The sequence below is a fragment of the Arvicanthis niloticus genome, chromosome 20 (assembly GCF_011762505.2).
Source record: "Arvicanthis niloticus isolate mArvNil1 chromosome 20, mArvNil1.pat.X, whole genome shotgun sequence".
In the NCBI taxonomy this organism is placed as follows: domain Eukaryota; kingdom Metazoa; phylum Chordata; class Mammalia; order Rodentia; family Muridae; genus Arvicanthis; species Arvicanthis niloticus.
Window position 1 is genome coordinate 47,477,592 of NC_047677.1, and position 21,175 is coordinate 47,498,766.

At 48.7% G+C, this 21,175-nt stretch overlaps 1 protein-coding gene across 3 annotated transcripts in view; it reads left to right on the plus strand.

The window, feature by feature from the left end:
• The first annotated feature begins 6,794 nt into the window (after window positions 1-6,794).
• Window positions 6,795-21,175, plus strand: part of Nudt3 (nudix hydrolase 3) — a 50,357-nt gene continuing 35,976 nt past the window's right edge. Inside the window, exon 1 of one of the 3 annotated variants that reach the window (XM_034524080.2) lies at window positions 6,795-7,187. In XM_034524080.2, coding sequence (XP_034379971.1) covers window positions 7,089-7,187 — 99 coding nt within the window. In that variant the 5' untranslated portion in view covers window positions 6,795-7,088. Of the gene's footprint in view, window positions 7,188-7,238; window positions 7,656-8,285; window positions 8,418-21,175 lie in introns of those variants that run through there. The other 2 variants (XM_076916525.1, XM_076916524.1) reach the window with 2 other exon arrangements.

Below are 21,175 nucleotides of genomic sequence, written 5' to 3' on the forward strand. Positions count from 1 at the left end.
GCCACTTATGTTGTGTAGCCTACAGGGGGCGCTGGTTCGAGGGTCAGTGTGTGAATAGAGTGAAACTTGGTTTGGGAGTGTCCTGGGTGGTCCTGTTCTTGGCCTTGCCAGGTTAGCACTTCCCTCCCTGCAGAGCCGGTTCAGGCTGGGGCTGTGCCTCAGCAGTCAGGGTTTGGGGCATCTACCTCAGATGGGCCATGCTGAGTGCTGCATTATGGAGGGGGAGGTCCCACACACAGAAAGGAGCTTCAGGGCAGCTTTGAGGGGGGGGGGCTTTTTGAGACAGGGTTTCTCTGTGTAGCTCTGGCTGTCCTGGACTCATTCTGTAGACCAGGCTGGCCTTGAACTCAGAAATCCACCTGTCTCTGCCTCCCAAGTGCTGGGATTAAAGGCGTGCGCCACCATTGCCCGGCTAGCTTTGAACTTTTGATCCTCCCTTTCTTTCACATGTGGCCTGTACTAGAGTAGGAACTGAGAGGCCTGGGATTTGAACCCTGGTAAGTTCTGCTCAGGTTCCTAAGGCTGGATCCTTGTATTCCTGGGATTGGAAAGTAAGCTGCTGGAGTCCTTACCCAGCACCTTGGGAAAGAGTGAGTGGTGTCAACTAGGGTGTGAGGGGTGGGGAGAGAAAAATGTTACTTTGATCTGAGTAGCAGGCAAGAGGCGTCCCACTGGACTACAGCATATAACCCATTATGGTACCAGAAGGGAGCTTGGTTGCGGTTGAATGGGCATGGGGACCTTGCCCATTTACCTGCAAGTCATTGGCTACCCTGGGTTGGGGGTGGTTGGCAAAGCATCCTATATAGATTTAAGAACTGGATCTCAGCTGGGCAGTGGTGGCACACCTTTAATCCCAGCACTTGGGAGGCAGAGGCAGGCAGATTTCTGGTCTACAGAGTGAGTTCCAGGACAGCCAGGGCTACACAGAGAAACCCAGTACAAAAAACTGGATCTCTGGAAAGATTGCATCTGTAAGGACAGGGCCAGCATTCCAAAACCTGTGACCAGTCTCAGTAAGTTACCCTCAGTCCTGTAGCCCTTGGCTGTTTGGACCACTAGGTGGCAGTGGGTAAGTCTTAAGTGCACAGTTGAACTTTAAGCCCTGGGCTTTGGAACCTGAATGCCAAGCCTTGGGAGCTTCCTGCTGGCCAGCAGCAGCATGTTGTACAGCCTTGGCTTCCCTTCAAACACAGTTCATCTACCTTGGCATAATGTAACCTGGGTTCTTCAGGGAACTTGTCTGTGGCTTCTGGCCTTAGGTTGCCAGAAAGTTTTACTCAGCAGATTTTTGTTACTAAAATGCCACTATTTTTCAGTTTTGGCTCTGTAAGCCTCATCTAAATGAGGAGTTGGGTTTGAGACGGTAAACAGATCCTGCTTTAACTTGTACAAAAAGTTTGTATCATGCCCCGTCACCAGTTAAGAACAACACAAAACAGGATCTTGGCAAAGGCATGATGGTGCACACCTGGAGTCTCAGCACTGGGGAGGCAGGGCCAGGTGGGGTCTGTGAATTTGTCTACATGGTGAGACTCCCCCCCCCCCAAAAAAAAAAAACCCAAAACAAAACCATGGTCAGTGTTTTAGATCACCCCCAAACCTTTATCATCTCAGCCTTCCTATGCTGTGATTATAGGTGTGTGCCATCAGATGTTAGAAAATCTAAGGTAACCCACGGCCCGGGGGAAGCTTCAAGGTTGTAAAGCGATCTGTTCTTGGTAACGATTGTCCTTTGCTAGTCATTTTTTGGGGCTCGGGTAAGTGCTCTGAATACCTTGGCTCATGCCTGTAGTTACCAAGGGATAGGCAGATTTAGAAGTTAAAGGCCAAACATGATGTGTTTGTGGCCTGGCTAGGCTGAGATCCTGCCCAAACCAAATGCTAAGTTTGCCCTCAAGCACCTTGGTTAGAAAACCCAAGCCTAGGTGATTTGGTGGTGAATGCCTTTTAATCTAAGCACTCAGGCTATCCTGGTTATGGTCAGTACAGGTCTGGAACAGGAGTTGAACAGAGAACCCCTATCTCAAAAACAAAACCCAAACCAAAAAACCTGCTTTATAACACCAAAGACCCAGGTGTTATTCAAACTTAAAAAATTTGAGCCAGCCAGTAGTGGCGCACGCTTTTAATCCCAGCACTTGGGAAGCAGAGGCAGGCGGATTTCTTGAGTTCCAGGACAGCCATAGCTACACAGAGAAACCCTGTCTCGAAAAACAAAAACTTGAGGGCAGGGGGTCAGGTAGTGAAGTTGGACAGGGCAGACTTGGGTGAGGTCTCTTGAGGGTGGACTAAAGACAGTAAGAGACCAATAACAAAAAGCCAGTGAGATGACTGGGTGGTTCATCACCAAGCTCGAGGCTCTCAGTTCGCCTCAGGTTCACTTGGTGCCAGGAGAGAACCAGCTGGAAGTTGACCTTTGACCTCCACACTTGCTTTACTGCCCTGTTAATGTAGTAAACATTTGAAAAAATATTCAATGTTCAGGGGCTGGAGAGATGGCTCAGCGGTTCAGAACACTGGCTGCTTTTCCAGAGGACTCCAGTTCAGTTCCCAGCACCCACATGGTGGCTCACAACTGTATAACACCAGTTCCAGGGGATCCCACACCTGCACACAGACAGACATGCAGGCAGAACTCCAAAATGCACATAAACTTAAATATTCAAATATTGTCACCACCAGAAAGGGTTACTAGTAGTGGCAGCGAATGTGCTAATTAGGTTGACTTGCTCACATATTCTATTTACAAAAAAATCACTGTTCTCACATGTACATACTTACTATTTACCAGTTAAAAACATAGCTAACTGGGCTGGTGAGATGGTTTGGTGGCAGGACCTGAGTTTGGACCACAGCAGCCATGTTGTGTGGCATACAAGTGGATGTAAGTACAGCTTCAAGGAAGGGGTCTGGCATCCTATGCTGGCCTCTGCATTCACGCTGACAGACTAATACAGAAACACTAAGTCTTGTTTGGGTTTTAGATGTGTGTTCTGAGAGAATCTACCGTGCAGACCAGGGTGGCCTCCACAGTGCTGCTATTAAATGCTGTGGCTAATACATTAAAATAAAAAAAACTTTAATATGGAGGTGAGAAAAATAGTCTCCAGATTCACTGGCAGGCTGACCTCGAGCTTGCTATCCTCCCTGTACCACTCTAGTGCTGGATGACAGGTCTAGGCCACCAGGGCACTGAGAGTGGGAACCAGACCACAAGATGTCTCAAAACGTTGAAACCCTTGCTCCAGAATCAAGGGAACACAGCTCAGCCTCTCTGGCCGCCGAGTGGTCACACTGAGGCACTGCACTGAGAAACTGTCAGGAAGAAAAGAGGGAAAGCTATCATTCTCTCAGGAGAGGAGGCTAGGACAGAACTGGAGAAGGATGAGAGGTCTTGTTTGGCAGTTCCAGCCTGTGGGAGCCCAGAGGCCATGGCCCCTCAGAACTGCCTGTGATAAATGTATGGCGAGGGTCCAGAGCAACAGCCACTTGAGAAATAAGCCCCGCCTGCTTGATTGACACATCAAAGAGGCCATTGTGAGAAAAAGGGCATCTTTAGAGAGGATGAAATATGCAATGGGAGAGGAGACTGAGCTGAGGGACTGCCAAGGACCTGCTTCGGCACGGAGAGGGGTTCCCAAGAGGATGGGTATTTGGGAGCTGTGAAAAGAGAGGACCCGAAGTCATTGGGTCCTAGCTGGCAGCCTAGGTTCTGCTGAGATGATTTTCTAGACTGTATTTCTTTCTCTGTCTCTGTCTCTGTCTCTGTCTCTGTCTCTCTCTCTCTCTTTTTCCCTCCCTCCCTCCCTCCCTCTCTCTTTCTCTCTAAGCTCTCTGGTTGACACAGCTTTCTCTGCTAGTAAAAAATTTAAAAGCTATCCGGATAGCTCTCGGCTTTTCTGACCAAAGTCAGAAAATTATTGACTTTATTGACCAAAGTCAATAATTTTTTGCTATAAAAAAATTATTGGATCTTCCAACCAAGCTAGAAACCCTGTTAGAGAAAATTCTTGAAGAGCTGTGTTCACTCTCCAGAGACTCCAGCTCTCTAGAGAAAACTCTAAAGAACTGCCTCGGCTCTCAGCTCTCTGCCAGCTCGGCTCACAGACCAAAACCCCAGTTTTTTAATTTACGTCTCAATTCAGTCACTTCCAGTTTCCATTTGATCATCCTCTGAATCAACCTGGGACCCGGCCCTTTGATCCTTTGGAGACACCAAGTGCACATTTTCTCTTAACTTTGTAGGAGCTCTCAGAGACCTGTCTGCCTCGGTTAAGCACAGACAATAAGCTAGCTGGGTGGGCTCCTGCTCTGAAATTACCATTTCCACCAAGCCTGGACCTAACCTTGCTCTGTCCTGGGCTGACCATGAACTTAGGAATCCGGCTGCCTTTGTACGGGCGGGGTCTCCCACTCCCTAAGTCTCTTTATCTCCTTAGTGATTTTCTACCAAGTTGGCTCACTCGGTGCAGCTGCTTTTGTTCCTTTAGATTCCTGAAGCTCCTCCTATGCTTCATATTGCATCCTTATTGTTTGCATAGTTGAGAAATTATATATGTTTGAACTCAGCTATTTAGAGCTCTTTTGCGTAGCCTTAAGGGCTGTCTTGAAGGTCCCACTGTTTACCGTTTTGCTGAGACACAGCCACACCCTCGACTCCTGGACTAATGCTGTTTCTAATTATCATGAATGTTATTATGTTTCTAATTATCATTAATGTTATTAGGTCATTAATGTTAATGGGGAGGGAGGGACATCCCTTAGAGGGCAAGAGTCCTCCACCACTAGTAACCGCTCTAGAAAGTATGTACATTGTAACACAGACGAGCCTAACGTCCAGCAGTCATTGACACTCATGAAGGTTCACACCAGGGCCCTGTCCCAGAGGCAGGAACCATGTCACTCTGTCCCCACCAAGGCCACACTGGGCTCGGCAAGGGACTGAGAAGGCCCCAGGATGAAGCAAAGTGTATGGAAGCTATAAGTCAAACGGGGCTCTAAAATTCTGAAGAGTACCCATAAGAAGCATCAAAAGGTGTGGTTCTAGTTTGTTTTTAAGGGTTTATTTCCTGTGTATGTGTGAATGCCTGTGTGCAGTGTGTACAGAATCCAGAGGGTGTTGGAACTGGAGTTATAGGTGGTGGTGACCTACCTTATATAGGTGCTAGGGACCAGGCCAGGGTCTTCTGCAAGACTAGTGTTTTTAACTGCTGAACCATCTCTCCACTGCCCCCTCCAATCCCTTTCCCCTTTGGGACAGGGTTTCATGTGGTCTAGGCTAGCCTCAGACTTGCTGTATGGCTAAGGATGGCCTTGAGTTCCTGATCTTCCTGCCTTTATCTCCTCAGTGCCTGGATTACTGCCATTACCTAGTTAATTTGGAATCTAGAGTTTCATACATGCTATTTTGCTGTTACTGATAATGTCCAGTGCTTCCTGCTTACAGGTCACTTGTACATTTTTGGGTGCTCCTATCCCCAAGTCACCTCTCCAGCCAGACTTTTAAAATTTTATTGTTTTTTTGGCTGCATATATATATATGTCTGTGTGAAGGAACTGGAGCTACAGACAGTTGTGAGCTGCCATGTGGGTGCTGGGAATTGAACCAGGGTCCTTTGGAAGAACAGCCAATGCTCTTAACCACTGAGCCATCTCTCCAGCCCCCTCATTTAGTTTTTGAAAAAGTTACCATGTGTGTGGTCACCTATGTCATAGACCAGATGTGGTGTTGAAGACAATTTGTGGGAATTGGTTGTCTCCTTTCACTATGTGGGTGCCAGGGACCTAGCTCAGATTGTCAGGCTCCCTGGCCAGTACCTTTTTTGACTGACACATCTCTTGGGCCCCTCTAGAGTATTAATGAGTAGTATACTACATACAAGATGATTAAAAGAGGTAATGGGAGACAGTCAGACGGCCCAGTAAGGTCATTTGCAGCCAGGCCCGACCACTTAAGTTCAGTCTCCTGATCCTGTGTGATGGGAGGAAAGAATTCATATAAGTTGCCCTCTGACCTCACAGAAGCAATCATGGCGCACATACCTGTCCCCACACACGAATAAATACTTTGTGATTTATTTGTAAATCTTGACTATCGTAGTACATAGTAATGGCACCCGTTTTGGTGCAGGAATGCTGTACCCCATTTTCGCGTCCTCCGAGAGGGTCATCCCAATGTAAAGTCACTGCCAGAAACGGTATTTTGTTGTGCACACTCTGTCTCTCCCTTTCTAAAAGCTCCTCCTGTTTAAGAGGATACCTTTCTTTCTTCCTTCCTTCCTTCCTTTTTTATTTTCTCTTGCAGTGCTGGGGTTCGAACCCAGTCCTCAAGCATGCCAGGCAAGTGGTGTGGCCCTGAGCGTCAGCTTTCGCTTTTTTTTTTGCACAAATGGCTGCAGGATGCACACATGTCCTGACAGTCATCAACAGAGCACTAAGAGCAGACACACGCCCCGCCCCACTCCTGATCCCCAGCAGCTAAGGTTGACGGTCTGCGGCGAGGGACAGCAGACTGGTGCTGTCATCTGAGCAGCGCGACCTTGGGTCAGGCTGGGCGGCTCACCCGGCGACCTTGGGCGGGTCACTGCTCTCTGCCCAGAGGCTCCCCGGACCGTGGGGTCTCGGGTGGCGCCCACGCGCCACGCCTCACCCAGCTTCCGCCGTCCCCAGTCCTACGCTGTCTGCGTAGCGGCCGCGCCAGCCCCCGCGGCCTTCGGGGCAGACACTCTTCTGCGCGGGGCGCGATTCCCGAACGCCGTCTGCGCTGCGCACGCGCGGCCGTCCCGCGGGCCCGCGTGCCCTTACGCAGCTGACGCAGCGCGTCCAAAATGGCGGCGCGGTCGTCGTCGGGGGCGGCGGCGGTAGAGGGGGCGGCGGCGGTGGCGACGGCGGCCGTGACGGCGGCGCGGGGCCTGGGCCGGGGGCAATGAGGCTGTCCCGCCGCGGAGCCGTGTAGCGGACACACAGACCCTCCTCCCCGCCCTCTCGACCGAGCCTGGGGCGCGCGCGCGCGCGGCCGTCCGCAGCAGGCTCCCCCTCCCTGGACTCCGAGGCCCCGCACGGCACCCCCCACCCGGGCCCGGAGGATGATGAAGCTCAAGTCGAACCAGACTCGCACCTACGACGGCGACGGCTACAAGAAGCGGGCCGCGTGCCTGTGCTTCCGCAGCGAGAGCGAGGAGGAGGTGAGGCGCTGGGGCGGGGGGGGGGGTCGGGGACGCCCGACGGGGTTTCTTAGGAGAGGGGGGATGGGGAGGGGACTGGAGAGGGCCCGAGGCAGGGGGATGCCACCCTGCGGCGGGCCGTCGGGGGCCGGCCTCCGTTCGCCCGGGCAGCGGCTCGGCAGCTCGGTACACGTGCACGGGCCTTTGTGGCAGAGCCGAGGGCCGCTCCCTCCCGCAGGCTTGCGGCTGGCGGAGGGGAGGTGGCTGCGGGCGAGCCCTGGCAGCGACAAGCCGGGGCCGGCCGTTCGATTCTAACGTTGAGCTGATGAGTCCGTGCGGTGGAGCCTGAAAAGAAAGGGCATTGGACACGGTTGACGTTATTGTTATTATTATTATTGACCGGAAAACTTCCCGAACATCAAGAGCTGTATTTCTGAAGATCTTTATTCCCGACGTTTCTCTGCTGTGCCCCATAGGATGACTCGTAGGGTATGCTAGGAAAATAGAAAATTTTAAGAGTCTATTTTTTTTTCCTGAAGGAACTTAAAAAAAATTTTTTTTTTCCCGGCTTTACAAAGCCGTTTCTGTGGCGATGAAGGGAGATTCGGGAAAGGCGCATGGTTGTATTTTTGCGGCTCTGCCACAAAGAATAGCTGCTTTGGAAATTCATAAAATGCCTGCGGGGACACATTGCTGTCGTGTGCATGGTGTAAGATGGCAGTTAGCTTGAAAACAATGAAGCAGTGAAACGGAGTGTGTTTTATCCCGGTCCTCGGCGGTGGGCTGGGGTGGCAAGCCTGCAGTACAGTGAGCGTCGTGTTGAAATGGGCGACAGGAACTTGACCCGTTAGTTATGAAAAGCTCTAATGAAAGGGACGGATGGACTGCCAGGAATCACTGTCCCGAGATATTTAGGAGGAGGAGGAGAAGGAGGAGGGAATTTAAATGAAATGACGGCCTGAAGAAAATCAGTGAAAGCGTTCTTTGTGCTGTGGAGGGATTGCAAAACAGGAGTTTTGGAAATGAAGACTTTGTTACTTTCCTTCCTCACAAAAGGTCCCCCAAAGACGCAGTTTGTAAGCAAGGTCGTGTTGTAAGTGGCGAGCGGGCTTTAGAATACGTGAAGTGTAACTGTCAGTGGTGAAGGCTGTTCTAGAAGCTTTGTTCTCTTCAGGATCATGTGGGAAGTCGGATGGGATCTGGGCTGTTAACGGGAGGAAAACTAGCATGCCTCACGCCCTGCAGAACTGGGTAGGTCCGTCCGCGGTTATAAGTAGAAGGAGTACAGCAAGACCTTTGTACTTTTGTCAAAAGGTCATCCTAGAGGTGAGAATGTGAGTATTTTGAATAAATACTGGAAACCTAAGATCCTTAACGACAGGTTTTCCGATTTTGGCTAAAAGTTTTATTAATGGACCGACGGCAGCCTTAATGTCCATGCTTGCTTCTGTGTTTTGGCCACCTATTGCCACCTTGTGCAGGTCACACCAGGCCTAGGGCTTGGTTTTTCTTTTTCTTTTTCTTTTTCTTTTTCTTTTTCTTTTTCTTTTTCTCTTTCTTTTTCTCTTTCTTTTTCTCTTTCTTTCTTTCTTTCTTTTTTTTTTGAGCTTAAGATTTTAAACTGTTATAAGGATTAAAGCATTTGCTCCGTGGTGGAGTTACCTTAACTGAATTTCTCTTTGCATATTGGTCAACGAGCAGGACAGTCAGGTGAATCTTGAAGGACAGATTCAGTGGCTGTTGGAGTCAGAGTTTGGTAAGAAGAAGAATGTTAGCAGACCCGGCTGCTGTTGGGCTTGTTCTGTTCAGTGAAACGAGCAGGCTTTCTCATGAAGAGCCCAGTGAGGTGCAGCGTCTGTTAGGTGGATTTGCAGATCAGCGCCTGTCTACCCAGAGCGGATTTTGATAGTCTCAGTCCGGAGGGATTTTGGACCATAGAATAATCTCTACGGTACCGTTTAACTCCCAGATTACATAGTTGTGCTGGAAGGAAAGTGATGTGTTAGTTCAGGGAAACGTCTATGTTCTCAGTGGCTGCGCCAGAGATTGAAATGTTGGCTGTTAGCTCTGTGGGGAAAATGAAATTCTCACCAGAGAGGGCATTTGGTCTAATTTATTTTTTTTTTTAAAGTGGGCACTATGGCTTTAATCAGAAGAGACTCATTTACAGAATGTCACTAGCACAGTGCAGCAGTAATGTAAGTGTGAATGAAACCTTGATTTTAAAATTAGCCACTGTCAAGAAACATACACCGGGCAGTGGTGGCCCATACCTTAATCCCAGCACTCAGGAAGCAGAGGCAGGTCGACTTCTGTGAGTTCGAGACCAGCCTGTTCTACAGAGTGAGTTCCAGAACAGCCAGGACTACACAGAGAAACCCTGTCTCAAAAAAAAGAAAAAAAAAGAAAGAAAGAAAGAAAGAAAGAGAGAGAAACATACATTGTGAAGAAAGAGATTAAAACATTTAAAAAAAAAAAATAGACCAAAAATCACTCAGCACCTGGAAGCTGACAAGCAGTGAGCGCCAGAACTCATCCAGGTCAGGACAGGAGTCCTTAACACAGTTACTGTGCTCTCACTGAAGGTGGCGTCACTGTGGTCAGGGGAAAACAGATGGGAGCACGCAAGGTCAGAGCTCGGAGACACAGGAAAGCCTCCCCAGCCACACGGTGCCGGGGAGGTCTTTCTTCCAAACTTGTAGATGTTTTTCCTGCTGGTAAATTGAAATTAACAGGTTAAAAAAAAAAAAAAAAGCCCCTGCCTATGGATACTACTAGCTGCCCCTGACATTTCTGTAAATGGGCGTTGGTGAGAGTTGACATAGTTCCCGAGGTGCTGTGACTTGGTGCCCTGAATTATTGCTGTGCTTGGCAGCTGGCCTCCTCCCCTTCTGCCCCCTGACCCCACATGTGGAATTTCATGCTTGTGAAGGCTCTGTCGCACTTAGTTCTATCTGTTTCTCAGTCTTGTCATGGTAAACCTTAATGTGAGACTCTAGTTCAGAAAGGGTCACTCTGTGTGTGTGTGTGGGGGGTGCTTTAGAAACACTGCAAATGTGTGTTTTGGAAGAAATCACTGCTTCGTTACAAGTACAGGCAGACTGGAGAGCTGAGCAGTTACTGTGGGACTTGGCACAGAGATACCCACCTCCCAGTGTTTCCTGATGCTTATCCCATTTAGAGGCAAGACCTTACGTGGGTGGCACAGTACAGAAAGCTTATAACTCAGTGCTTCTTTTTGTTTTGTTTTGGGCTGAAAGTTGTTTTGTTTGAAACATTGGAGCCGCCTGGGCTGGTCTTGAACTCCTGATCTTCCTGCCTCCACATCTTAAGTGCTGGGAGCACTGCTCAGCTGAAATACTTAGATCCTTCTTTTCTCCTCTCCTTCAGAGCTGAGTGGACCCAGAGCTGCTCGAATGCTATGCAAAGTGCTCTGCCACTAAGCCACACCCACACTCCACAGCTCGCTCTTCCTTCCTTCCTCCCTTCCTTCCTCCCTTCCATCCATCCATCCATCCTTCCTTCCTTCCTTCCTTCCTTCCTTCCTTTCTTTTAGATTTATTTATTTGTTGTATATGTATGAGTACTCTGTCACTCTCTTCAGACACACCAGAAGAGGGCATCGGATCCCATTACAGATGGTTGTGAGCCACCATGTGGTTGCTGGGAATTGAACTCAGTACCTTTGAAAGAGCAGTCAGTGCTCTTAACTGCTGAGCCATCTCTCTAGCTCTGCAGCTCTGTTTTTATATTGAAATCTTGGCTCCTCAAAGATTAGCAAATATACAAATATACTTTTATGTTTTTTGAATCAGCCATGCCCTTCAGAAATGGGGTAATGCACATCGACTTTGTCATAGTCAGTGTTGACTCTCCTAAGCTGTCCCAGAGAGGTAGCTCTTCATCTCGAGCCTCTGATAAGACAGGGGAGGACTTATGTGTGCTCTCCCACCAGGAGGGCGGAGGAGTGTCTTTAGAATGGACAGTGATGGATGCTGACCTCTGAGAAGGTCATTGATGCTGAGTAGGTACCAGGTGACATTCCAGTGCCTGGGAGAGCCAGGGCAGCCAATGTGAGTTCAGTGGTTCTTAAAACGTGTTTAATGTATTTGTGTGTGTGAGTACTGGGGGCCTGTGTCTGCTGGGGCCTGGTGTCCAGGTCAGGCCACGCATCAGTACTGTTTCCACCATCTTGAGGGAAGCTTTCTTTGCTGCTAGGCAAGCCAGGCTAGCTGGCCTCACACTCAGGGATCCTCCTGTCTCCACTTGGCATGACTGTAGGAGGCTTGTAGACAGGGCCCTACCTGGCTTTATATGAGTTGGAGGGGTCATTGGTGGGTACCTCAGATGCTTTCTCCAAGGACTCCTCAGCCATTTGTCCCTCTAAAGAGAGGTTTACCACCTAAGGGCATTCCGTGGTGAGTGCCAGCTCTGCCTGGTGGGTTGCTGTGTGGTGTTTTCTCAGACTCTAGAGCTCACCTAGTCGATGGGGAGGGGCTGATCTGGGATCCTCAGTGGGTAGACTCTGGTGGCCTGAGTGTTTGTCTCTGAAATCCCCCAGAGGGATGGGTAGGACGTCACTGCAGACCACACCTTCCAGCAAGCTCAGAAGAGGGCAGTAAAGCTCTGGGACAGTCCCTAGGAGATAACAAAGGGCTTCAGCAGCTCAGATGGCGGAGTCCTGCCTGGTGTCCAATTTTACATTGTTCTAAGGTTACAGTGGGGGCGTTTCTGCTCTTCCTCTCTCTAAAGCAGTCAGGGGGGCTTTTCTCTAATGCTTTCCCACAGTGTGGGTGTGGCCTGAGGTCATACTGTATGTCTTTTCTTGTTTTCTTGGGTTTGTCTTTCTTCTTCACATGGTCTCAACTGTGTTGTCTAGGATAGCCCCTTAACTCTGCAAGGAGACCAGGATGGGCTTGAACTGGTTGCTCCTGCTTTGCCCAGCCTCTCAACTGCTGGGATCGATGGCAGGTGCTCGTCATCACAACAGCTGCCGTTAAAACTCCCTGCCCTAGTCCTACTTTTGCTTCTAGATGATTCGTATTTCTCAATAACAAGTTACACATCTACTGTGTGCAACCCATGTCTGTCTTCATCACCTGGTACAAGTTAGACAGATCTTTCTTTAGGAGTACTTCCTTTTGAGATATGGTTTTGCTGTGCTGTCATGGCTGTCCTGGAACTCACTGTATAGACCAGGCTGGCCTCAGAGATCCCCCTGCCTCTGCCGCAGGAGTGCTGGGATTAAAGGCGTGAGCCACTGTGCCCTGCCAGGAATGTATTTGTTCTATCACTTCTGTTTCTTGAGAGAGACAGAGACACTGTGTGTGTGTGTTTACATGTGTGTGTGTTTACATGTGTGTGTGTTTACGTGTGTGTGTTTACGTGTGTGTGTTTACGTGTGTGTTTACGTGTGTGTGTGTTTACATGTGTGTGTGTTTACGTGTGTGTGTTTACGTGTGTGTGTTTACATGTGTGTGTTTACATGTGTGTGTGTTTACATGTGTGTGTGTGTTTACATGTGTGTGTGTGTTTACGTGTGTGTGTGTTTACGTGTGTTTGTGTTTACATGTGTGTTTACATGTGTGTGTGTTTACATGTGTGTGTTTACGTGTGTGTGTTTACATGTGTGTGTGCTTACATGTGTGTGCTTACATGTGTGTTTACATGTGTGTGTGTGCTTACATGTGTGTGTATGTGCTTACATGTGTGTGTTTACATGTGTGTGTTTACATGTGTGCGTGTTTAGATGTGTGCGTGTTTAGATGTGTGCGTGTTGTGGTAAATCTTTTGCCCATAGGGAGTCCAGAGAATAACACAAGTCAATAAGTATCAAATGAATGCTGCATGCCTAGATTGGGCAGATTTACCATTAAATGTGCGTGTTTAGATGTGTGCGTGTTTACATGTGTGTGTTTACGTGTGTGTGTTTACGTGTGTGTGTTTACGTGTGTGTGTTTACATGTGTGTTTACATGTATGTGTGTTTACATGTGTATGTGTTTACGTGTGTGTGTTTACGTGTGTGTGTGTTTACATGTGTGTGTGTGTGTTTACATGTGTGTGTTTACATGTGTGTGTGTTTACATGTGTGTGTGTTTACATGTGTGTGTTTACATGTGTGTGTGCTTACGTGTGTGTGTTTACGTGTGTGTGTGTTTACGTGTGTGTGTTTACGTGTGTGTGTGTGTTTACATGCGTGTGTGTGTTTACATGCGTGTGTGTGTTTACGTGCGTGTGTGTGTTTACATGTGTGTGTTTACATGTGTGTGTGTTTACATGTGTGTGCTTACATGTGTGTGCTTACATGTGTGTGCTTACATGTGTGTGTTTACATGTGTGTGTGCTTACATGTGTGTGTGTGTGCTTACATGTGTGTGTTTACATGTGTGCGTGTTTACATGTGTGCGTGTTTACATGTGTGTGTGTTTATGTGTGTGTGTGTTTACGTGTGTGTTTACATGTGTGTGTGCTTACATGTGTGTGTTTACGTGTGTGTGTGTGTTTACGTGTGTGTGTGTGCTTACATGTGTGTGTGCTTACATGTGTGTGTGTGTGTTTACATATGTGTGTTTACATATGTGTGTGTGTTTACGTGTGTGTGTGTTTACATGTGTGTGTGTGTTTACATGTGTGTGTGTGCTTACATGTGTGTGTATGTGCTTACATGTGTGTGTGTTTACGTGTGTGTTTCCGTGTGTGTGTGTTTACATGTGTGTGTGTTTACGTGTGTGTGTTTACGTGTGTGTGTTTCCGTGTGTGTGTGTTTACGTGTGTGTGTGTTTACATGTGTGTGTGTTTACATGTGTGTGTTTACATGTGTGTTTACGTGTGTGTGTGTTTACATGTGTGTGTGTTTACATGTGTGTGTGTTTACATGTGTGTGTGTTTACGTGTGTGTGTTTACATGTGTGTGTGTTTACATGTGTGTGTTTACATGTGTGTAGGCCACAGGTCATTTGTTACAGTTGTTGTCTACCTTATATTTTGCTGTTTGTTTTTGAAACAGGGTCTCTCATTGGCTTGGACTCACTGGTAAAGGTTAAGCTGTTCTGTCAGCGAGCTCAGAGAGCCACCTGTCTCCACTTCCCTAGTGCTAGGATTATAAACCTGTACACCATGTTCTTAAAAAAAACAAAACAAAACAAAACAAAAAAAAACAAAAACTCTGGGCTCTGGGTATTAAACTCAGGTCCTTACGGCTGTTCACCAGCAGGTAAGCTTCTCCTTAGGCATTCATTTGTGTGTGTGCACCTCTCCCTCCCTCCCTCCCTCCCCTCTCTCCATATATATAACCCCCCAATGTCTATACATGTAGTCTATACATATATAGTGAGAGTGTGTGTGTGTGTGTGTTTAAGAAAGGACATGGTTGTGTGGTTCAGATCACCAAGTTCTAGCTTCAGATTTAAAATCTGAAGATAGATAAAATGGCAGGAGTCCATCACCACACCCAGTTTAAAACTCATTGTTTGAGAACTCTGCCGTGGGTTGCTTGGATTACAGAGCCAGCCTTCTACCTGTGTCTGTTATGCCTGCCTATCCAGTAGGCCTGCCCTCCTGCAGTGGCCACCTACCCACCCCACACCAGCACTTTTCTTTTTCAGAGGTGGGGGTTGAGCTTCTTCTTAAGCCTTGGGGCTTCACACTGATGCCTTCAGAAGCCTATTTTTAGCTCTGAACTCTCCTGAAGTCAGGACTGATGGCCGGCCGTCTGCTCCACGTTTCCATTTGGGAACCTGATAGACATCTCAAGTTTCAGGTGCTGGTTGATTTTATTTCCTTCTTCACAGGGTTTCACTGTTGTTCAGACTGTTTGGGAATTTGTGATCCTCCTGCCTCAGCCTCTCAAGTTCTGCTGGAATTATAGGCATGCCTAATGAACTCTTTTTTAAGTGGGGTGGGTGGGTTGGAAATTGACTTTAGGGACTCCTGCATGGTGCTGGCATTCACTTTTCCACATACCCTGGAGATACACCCTCAGCCCTCAAACTCAAATTTTGGTTCTACTCTTAAAATGCCCAACAGCCAGATACACAAACTTGCCTCTCCTATAGCAAAACCATACTTCGTACACCGAGGAAGAGAAGCCTCCTGAGCTGTGAAGCTCAGGTTAGACACCCTGGGGTCACCCTGGACTTTCCTTACTCCATACTTATATCTAATCTGGCTGGGATCCCAACTGCAGCCATCTCTCCCTGACCTTCACTCTGCTGCCCTAACCCAGCCCAGTCTTGCTTCTTTCCTGGACTGTTGCCAGGGCTTAGCTGGCCTCCCCGCTTCTGTCCTTCCTCCCATGTTAGCCTCCACCCCAGTGCTAGAATGACTCTCTAACCCAGAAGTCAGATCATGTCCCTTATGTGCCTGCTGAGCCCCCGCCGTGGCTCTGACATTGCCTCTGCCCTTGGTCCTTCTTTCCCTGTTCTCCAGCTACTTGGCTTCAGAGTTCTCTCTCCCATGTTATTTACCAGCCTTACTCCCTCCATTTGGTCCTTGACCATCATCTTCTCAAACCATTGGTAAGCATAGGAAGGCTGGGTCATGGGAGGGCACACGTTTAATCCCAGCACTTGGGAAGGAGACAGAAGCAGGTGGATCTCTGAGGCCAGTCTGGTCTACAGAGTGAATTCCAGGGTTTCCAGGGCTACACAGAGAAACCCTGTCTGTAAAAACTCAAAAAGAAGCAGCATGGTTAAATGACACTGGCCCACTGTCACTGCAGCTCCATGATGTCTTTTCCCTTGGTGGCCCATGACCACTCCATGTTGTGTGTTTGTTGACTGCCTGCTCACTCCAGAGTGCAAGCTCGCCTACAGGACAGGGACTTGGTTGTTTATTTATGTACTTATTTTAACAGTTACTTCTCTATCTTGGCACTCAGAGTGCAGAGGTGCTGGGTACTGTTTGGTGAATTCATGGATAAGCCTGAAGAGTCTGTCTCTGCCACCAAACTAGTGTGTAATAAACGCCTTTAATCCCAGCACTTGGGAGGCAGAGGCAGGCGGATTTCTGAGTTCGAGGCCAGCCTGGTCTACAGAGTGAGTTCCAGGACAGCCAGGGCTATACAGAGAAACCCTGTCTCGAAAAAAAAAAAAAAAAAAAAAAAAAAAAAAAAAAAGAAAGAAAGAAAGAAAGAAGGAACAAATAACCAAAACTCTGGAAGTGCTGTTATCTTCCAGGAACGCACGCCGTAGTGTGTCCTGACAGGTCCTTCCATCTTACTGTGTGCTCAGACATCAGTGAGAAGATGATTGGTACTTGTACTGGCTGGTTTTGTGTCAACTTGACACAAGCTGGAGTTACCACAGAGAAAGGAGCTACCGTTGAGGAAATGCCTCCATGAGATCCAGCTGTAAGGCATTTTCTCAATTAGTGATCAAGGGGAGAGGGCCCGTTGTGGGTGGTGCCATCCCTGGGCTGGTAGCCCTGGATTCTAAAGAAAGCAAGCTGAGCAAGCCAGGAGAAGCAAGCCAGTAAGTAACATCCCTCCATGGCCTCTGCATCAGCTCCTGCCTCCAGGTTCCTACCCTATGTGAGTTCCTGTCCTGACTTCTTTGGTGATGAACAGGGATGTGGAAGTATAAGCTGAATAAACCCTTTCCTCCTTAACTTGCTTCTTGGTCCTGATGTTTGTGCGGGAATAGAAACCCTGACAAAGACAGGGCTGGTGAGGAGCAGCCCAGTGGGGTTTTATGTTCCTCATAGTGTAAACTTTTGTTGGGGGAGAGAAGGGAGTTTTTCCACTTGTATTTTTATTATTTTGAGTTATGTGTGTACAGGTTTGTTGCAGGTGCTCACAGAGCACAGGTGGCAGCTCTCTCTGGAGTTGCAGGTGTCTGAGCTGCAGGATGTGGTGCTGGAATCAAACGTGGGTCTCTGGAAGAGCAGCACATGTGCATAAGTGCTGAGCCAGCTGTAGCCCCAGGGGCGGGGAAGTTTTGTCTTCAAACTCATTATGTAGCCCAGGCTGGCCTTGCACCTGTCAGTTCTCCTGTCTTCAGCGTCCTGAGTGCTAGGATTACAGACATGTGCCACCAGGCATAGCTGCTTCTCTGCATCTTACTGGATAATGTAAAGGACACAGGATTTCCATCAGATGTTAAACTGCCACCAGGAAGGATTTATTGGAGGACTGACACGTATGTACCAGACCCGCAAGCCTGCTGGCCAGTGCCTGAAGCGGAGGGTTCTCCTTCTGCTGACAGTCTGGAAGTTTTGGTTTGCTTAGTTTTCGAGACAGGGTTTCTCTATAGGCCTGGCAGTCCTAGAACTCGCTCTGTAGGACAGGCTGGCCTTGAATTGAACTCACAGAGATCTGGTTGTCTCTGCCTCCCAAGTGTTGGGATTAAAGGCATGAGCCACCACTGTCGAGAAGCAAACTCCTTTTGAAAATACATATTTCTTACAGTGTGGGGTATGGACATGTGCGTGCATGTCAGGGCAACTTTCAGGAGTTGGTTCTCTTTTCATGATGTGGGTCCTAGGGAGAGCGAACTCAAGTTATCAGCCTTGTTGGAACAAGTCTCAGTATCTGCCGAGCGAGCCCTTCAGCCCCAGGAAGCAGTCAGCTTGTATTAGTGCTTTCCTTCTGTGTGGGACTTAAGTGGCCCTGTGCTTGCCCTGGATGCTTATGTGGCTGGGAAATGCTTTCCTGTGCTGCTGATGGCTGAGGTGACTCAGTTGCTGGACTCATTTGGTCACTTGAGGGGTTGAGCATGGCTTATAGCTTGTATGTACTATCCTGTGTTGCTCTCCCATGTTTCTGTAGCATGTGGAGTCTGCCTTCAGCTCTAAGGTGAAGCAGGTGAGGTGGGACACACGCAGCCACTTGGGAGATAGAAGCAGGAGAATCAGGAATTTAGAGCCACCATAGACTGTCCATAATAGACCATCTCAAAAGCAAAGAGCAAACAAGACCCCAAGGAGACAAAACATTTAGATTTTATTCATAAAGTACGTTAGAACAATAATCCGGAAAGACTCTAGGTATAGCAGTGTCAGCTGCTCATGGTGCTTCTCATCTTTATCCCAGCTCTTGGGAGGCAGACTGCAGTATTCCTAAGCTACTGTCTGAGATTACCTTTCTGTCAGGTACTAACTATACTTTTGTTTTGTTTTTCGAGACAGGGTTTCTCTGTGTAGCCCTGGCTGTCCTAGAACTCACTCTGTAGACCAGGCTGGCCTCGAACTCAGAAATCCGCCTGCCTCTGCCTCCCAAGTGCTGGGATTAAAGGTGTGCGCCACCACCGCCTGGCTACACTTTTTTTTTTCCCTCAAAAAAGGAATAAATTTTTGTTATGAAAAGGTGTACCATGGTGTCTAGACAGACTTAACTAGTGGAGATTCAGACATGCAGGATGTGGCATAGGAGCCTCCGTCTGTGTGCGGGGCACAGGTCACTCTGAGACAGGTGTGTTGGGCAGGTGTTGACAGGGTTTGGAAGAATCTGGGGATGAGTTGGAATGCAGGGTGGTGTTGGGAGTGTGTGGTGCAGGTGTGGACACCTGGTTGTGTCGGGTTAGTTTAAAGACGAACACACCTGGTCTGCTGAGATGGCTCAGTGGGCAAAGTCACCATTATCTGCAAGCCTGGTGAGCAGAGCTGGACCTCTGGGACAGCCAACTCAGAAAGTTGTTCTCTCACCTCCACACACAGCTGTATCTCTTGTGTGGGCACACTGTATGCATGCTTGGTCCAGCACTCATGAAATAAATAAAAATGTAATAAAGAAATTAAACTATAATAAGATGAGAATAGGAATTTTCTAGGGAGAAAATCCTAGGCTAGCCAGGCCATGGATTCACAGGTCTGGGTATCTTGTTCTTGTAAGCCTGTTAGAAGTGTCCAAGTGTGTGGTAAAGAAGACTCTTTTCTCCTTCTTGCCCAGGCCCGTCTCTGCCGAGAGAAAGCAGGAAGCTCTAGGCTGGAAGGCGGAATGGACTTTGTTCAAAAAGAAGCGAAGACTAAGGAAAGGACTGGCTAGAGATACACATGATAAGTGTCCTTCTTCCCACAGCCAGACACTTCTAAAATCACCCACAGAACAGCCCTCAGAAAACAACATTCTGTGCTTTGACTTTATGCCTCAAACTGAGTCGCTGAGTGCACACTGCCTCAGTAAATGTTCTGTGCACAGAGCCTGCATCCAGAGGAAGCTAAGCAGACAGACACTGATGCCAAGGCCCAGATTGACGCATACCAGCGTAGCCTGTCCTTCAAACTCAGTACCTAGTGTCTCCTAGAGCTGTCCCAAAGACCGAGAGTGTGCACAGCCTAGGGACAGGAAAAATGGACATTCTGAAGAGCGATTAGTTTTAGAGAAAATCTAGAACTTGATTTTGTCAGGCATGGTGGGATAGCGATGTTAGTTGTGATAGTAGTTGAGACAGCAGTTGACATGGGTGAAGCCATGGTGGTGCTCAGGGCTTTAAAGAGGGCTGGAGAGCCAACCATGCACAGGGGGAAGGTAGAGTGGGGTATGGCAGAGGGGGAGACACAAAGGGGCTTTGTTTGATTGGCTCACACAGGACTGGGTTGTCACAGTGGCTGTCCCTACACTGGGGAAGTGGGGTGTCACAGTGGCTGTCCCTACACTGGGGAAGTGGGGTGTCACAGTGGCTGTCCCTACACTGGGGAAGTGGGGTGTCACAGTGGCTGTCCCTACACTGGGGAAGTGGGGTGTCACAGTGGCTGTCCTTACTCTGGGGAAGTGGGGTGTAGCTGCGTGGGAAAGCAGAGGACCAGGACTGGTAGGTGAGCACACTGTGAAGCTCTGTACCTCAGCAGTCCCAATCCAGAGCCAGAGGCCTGGATGCTCCCGGTGTGGCTGGTGTTGAGCACACACGGGAAGCTTCAGAGGACTCACTGCACAGGAGACGGCAGGCAGCCTCACTTCTACTGCTTCTGGGACCCCTTTCTGTCTGGGCTGTTCTTGGAAGGTCTTTCAGCCTCAGCTCATCATCTCTGGATGCTGCCTGCCACAGAGGTGTGTCTTCTAGGTGACTCAGGTCCTTTCAAGACAATGGCTTTAAGCCAGGCATGGTGGCTCACACCTTTAGTCACAGTTTGTGGCAGCTGGAGAGGGCGATGTCTCTCAGGAACTGATTCTAGAGCATGGTATGAGACCAGGAGTTGGAAGTTGACTAAGGATTTCCCTCCCTCCCTCCTTCCCTCCTTCCTCCTTCCCTCCCTCCCTCTCTCCCTCCCTATTGTCTTGACAAATTGTCTTTGTAGCTCTGGCTGGCCTTGAACTCCGAGACCCACCATCTTCTGCCTCCCTGGTGCTGGGATGGGGTGTGAGACAGCAGCCTTCCAAGCTCTTCCTATTCCTGAGGCCCTGAGACACTGAAGAGAGAAGTGCCTGTCAGGGCATGGCGCGGGCTCAGGAAAGGTTTGCCTTGTTGGTGTGGTCAGTTGATTTGTGCTGGGACAGAACTGTCCAGAGGGCTAGGGACAAACGCTGGATGAGAGGTTGGGGGCCAGGGTGCAGGAAGACTGAAAGGTGAGTGAACTCTGCTCCACACTGTAGATCCTGAGGTGGCACTTGGCTAGAAGGCCTCAGGCTCAACTCTCCCACTGAGGGGGTCCTCATTCTAACTGCACAGGATAGACTCCACTGTGCTTTATGGAGAAAAAAGAAAGATTTACTGGTTCTGTACCCTTTAGCTTGAAGAGAGGTTCTTTAAGGAGAGGGATGTCTGAGGTTAGACAGTCTTTAAATCTGACAGCCTCGAGGTAGTTATCTGTGGCCTATCCATCCACCTCCAGGAGAGGAAACTGAAACGGAGAAGGCTCACTCTGGCTGTGGTGCTGCTTCTAGGGAAATAACACACGCAGGGCAGGACATGCGTTTTCTTTGGGCAAATCCACAAAAGTTGCTGAACAAGTAACATGGAGAAGGAAGGCTTGAATAGACATACATGTCTCAGGTAGACTCAACGCCAGTGTTAACCAGAATAGGGGGTGGGGGGGATGAGAGACATCAACCCAGCTATGGCGTGCAGCGTGCAC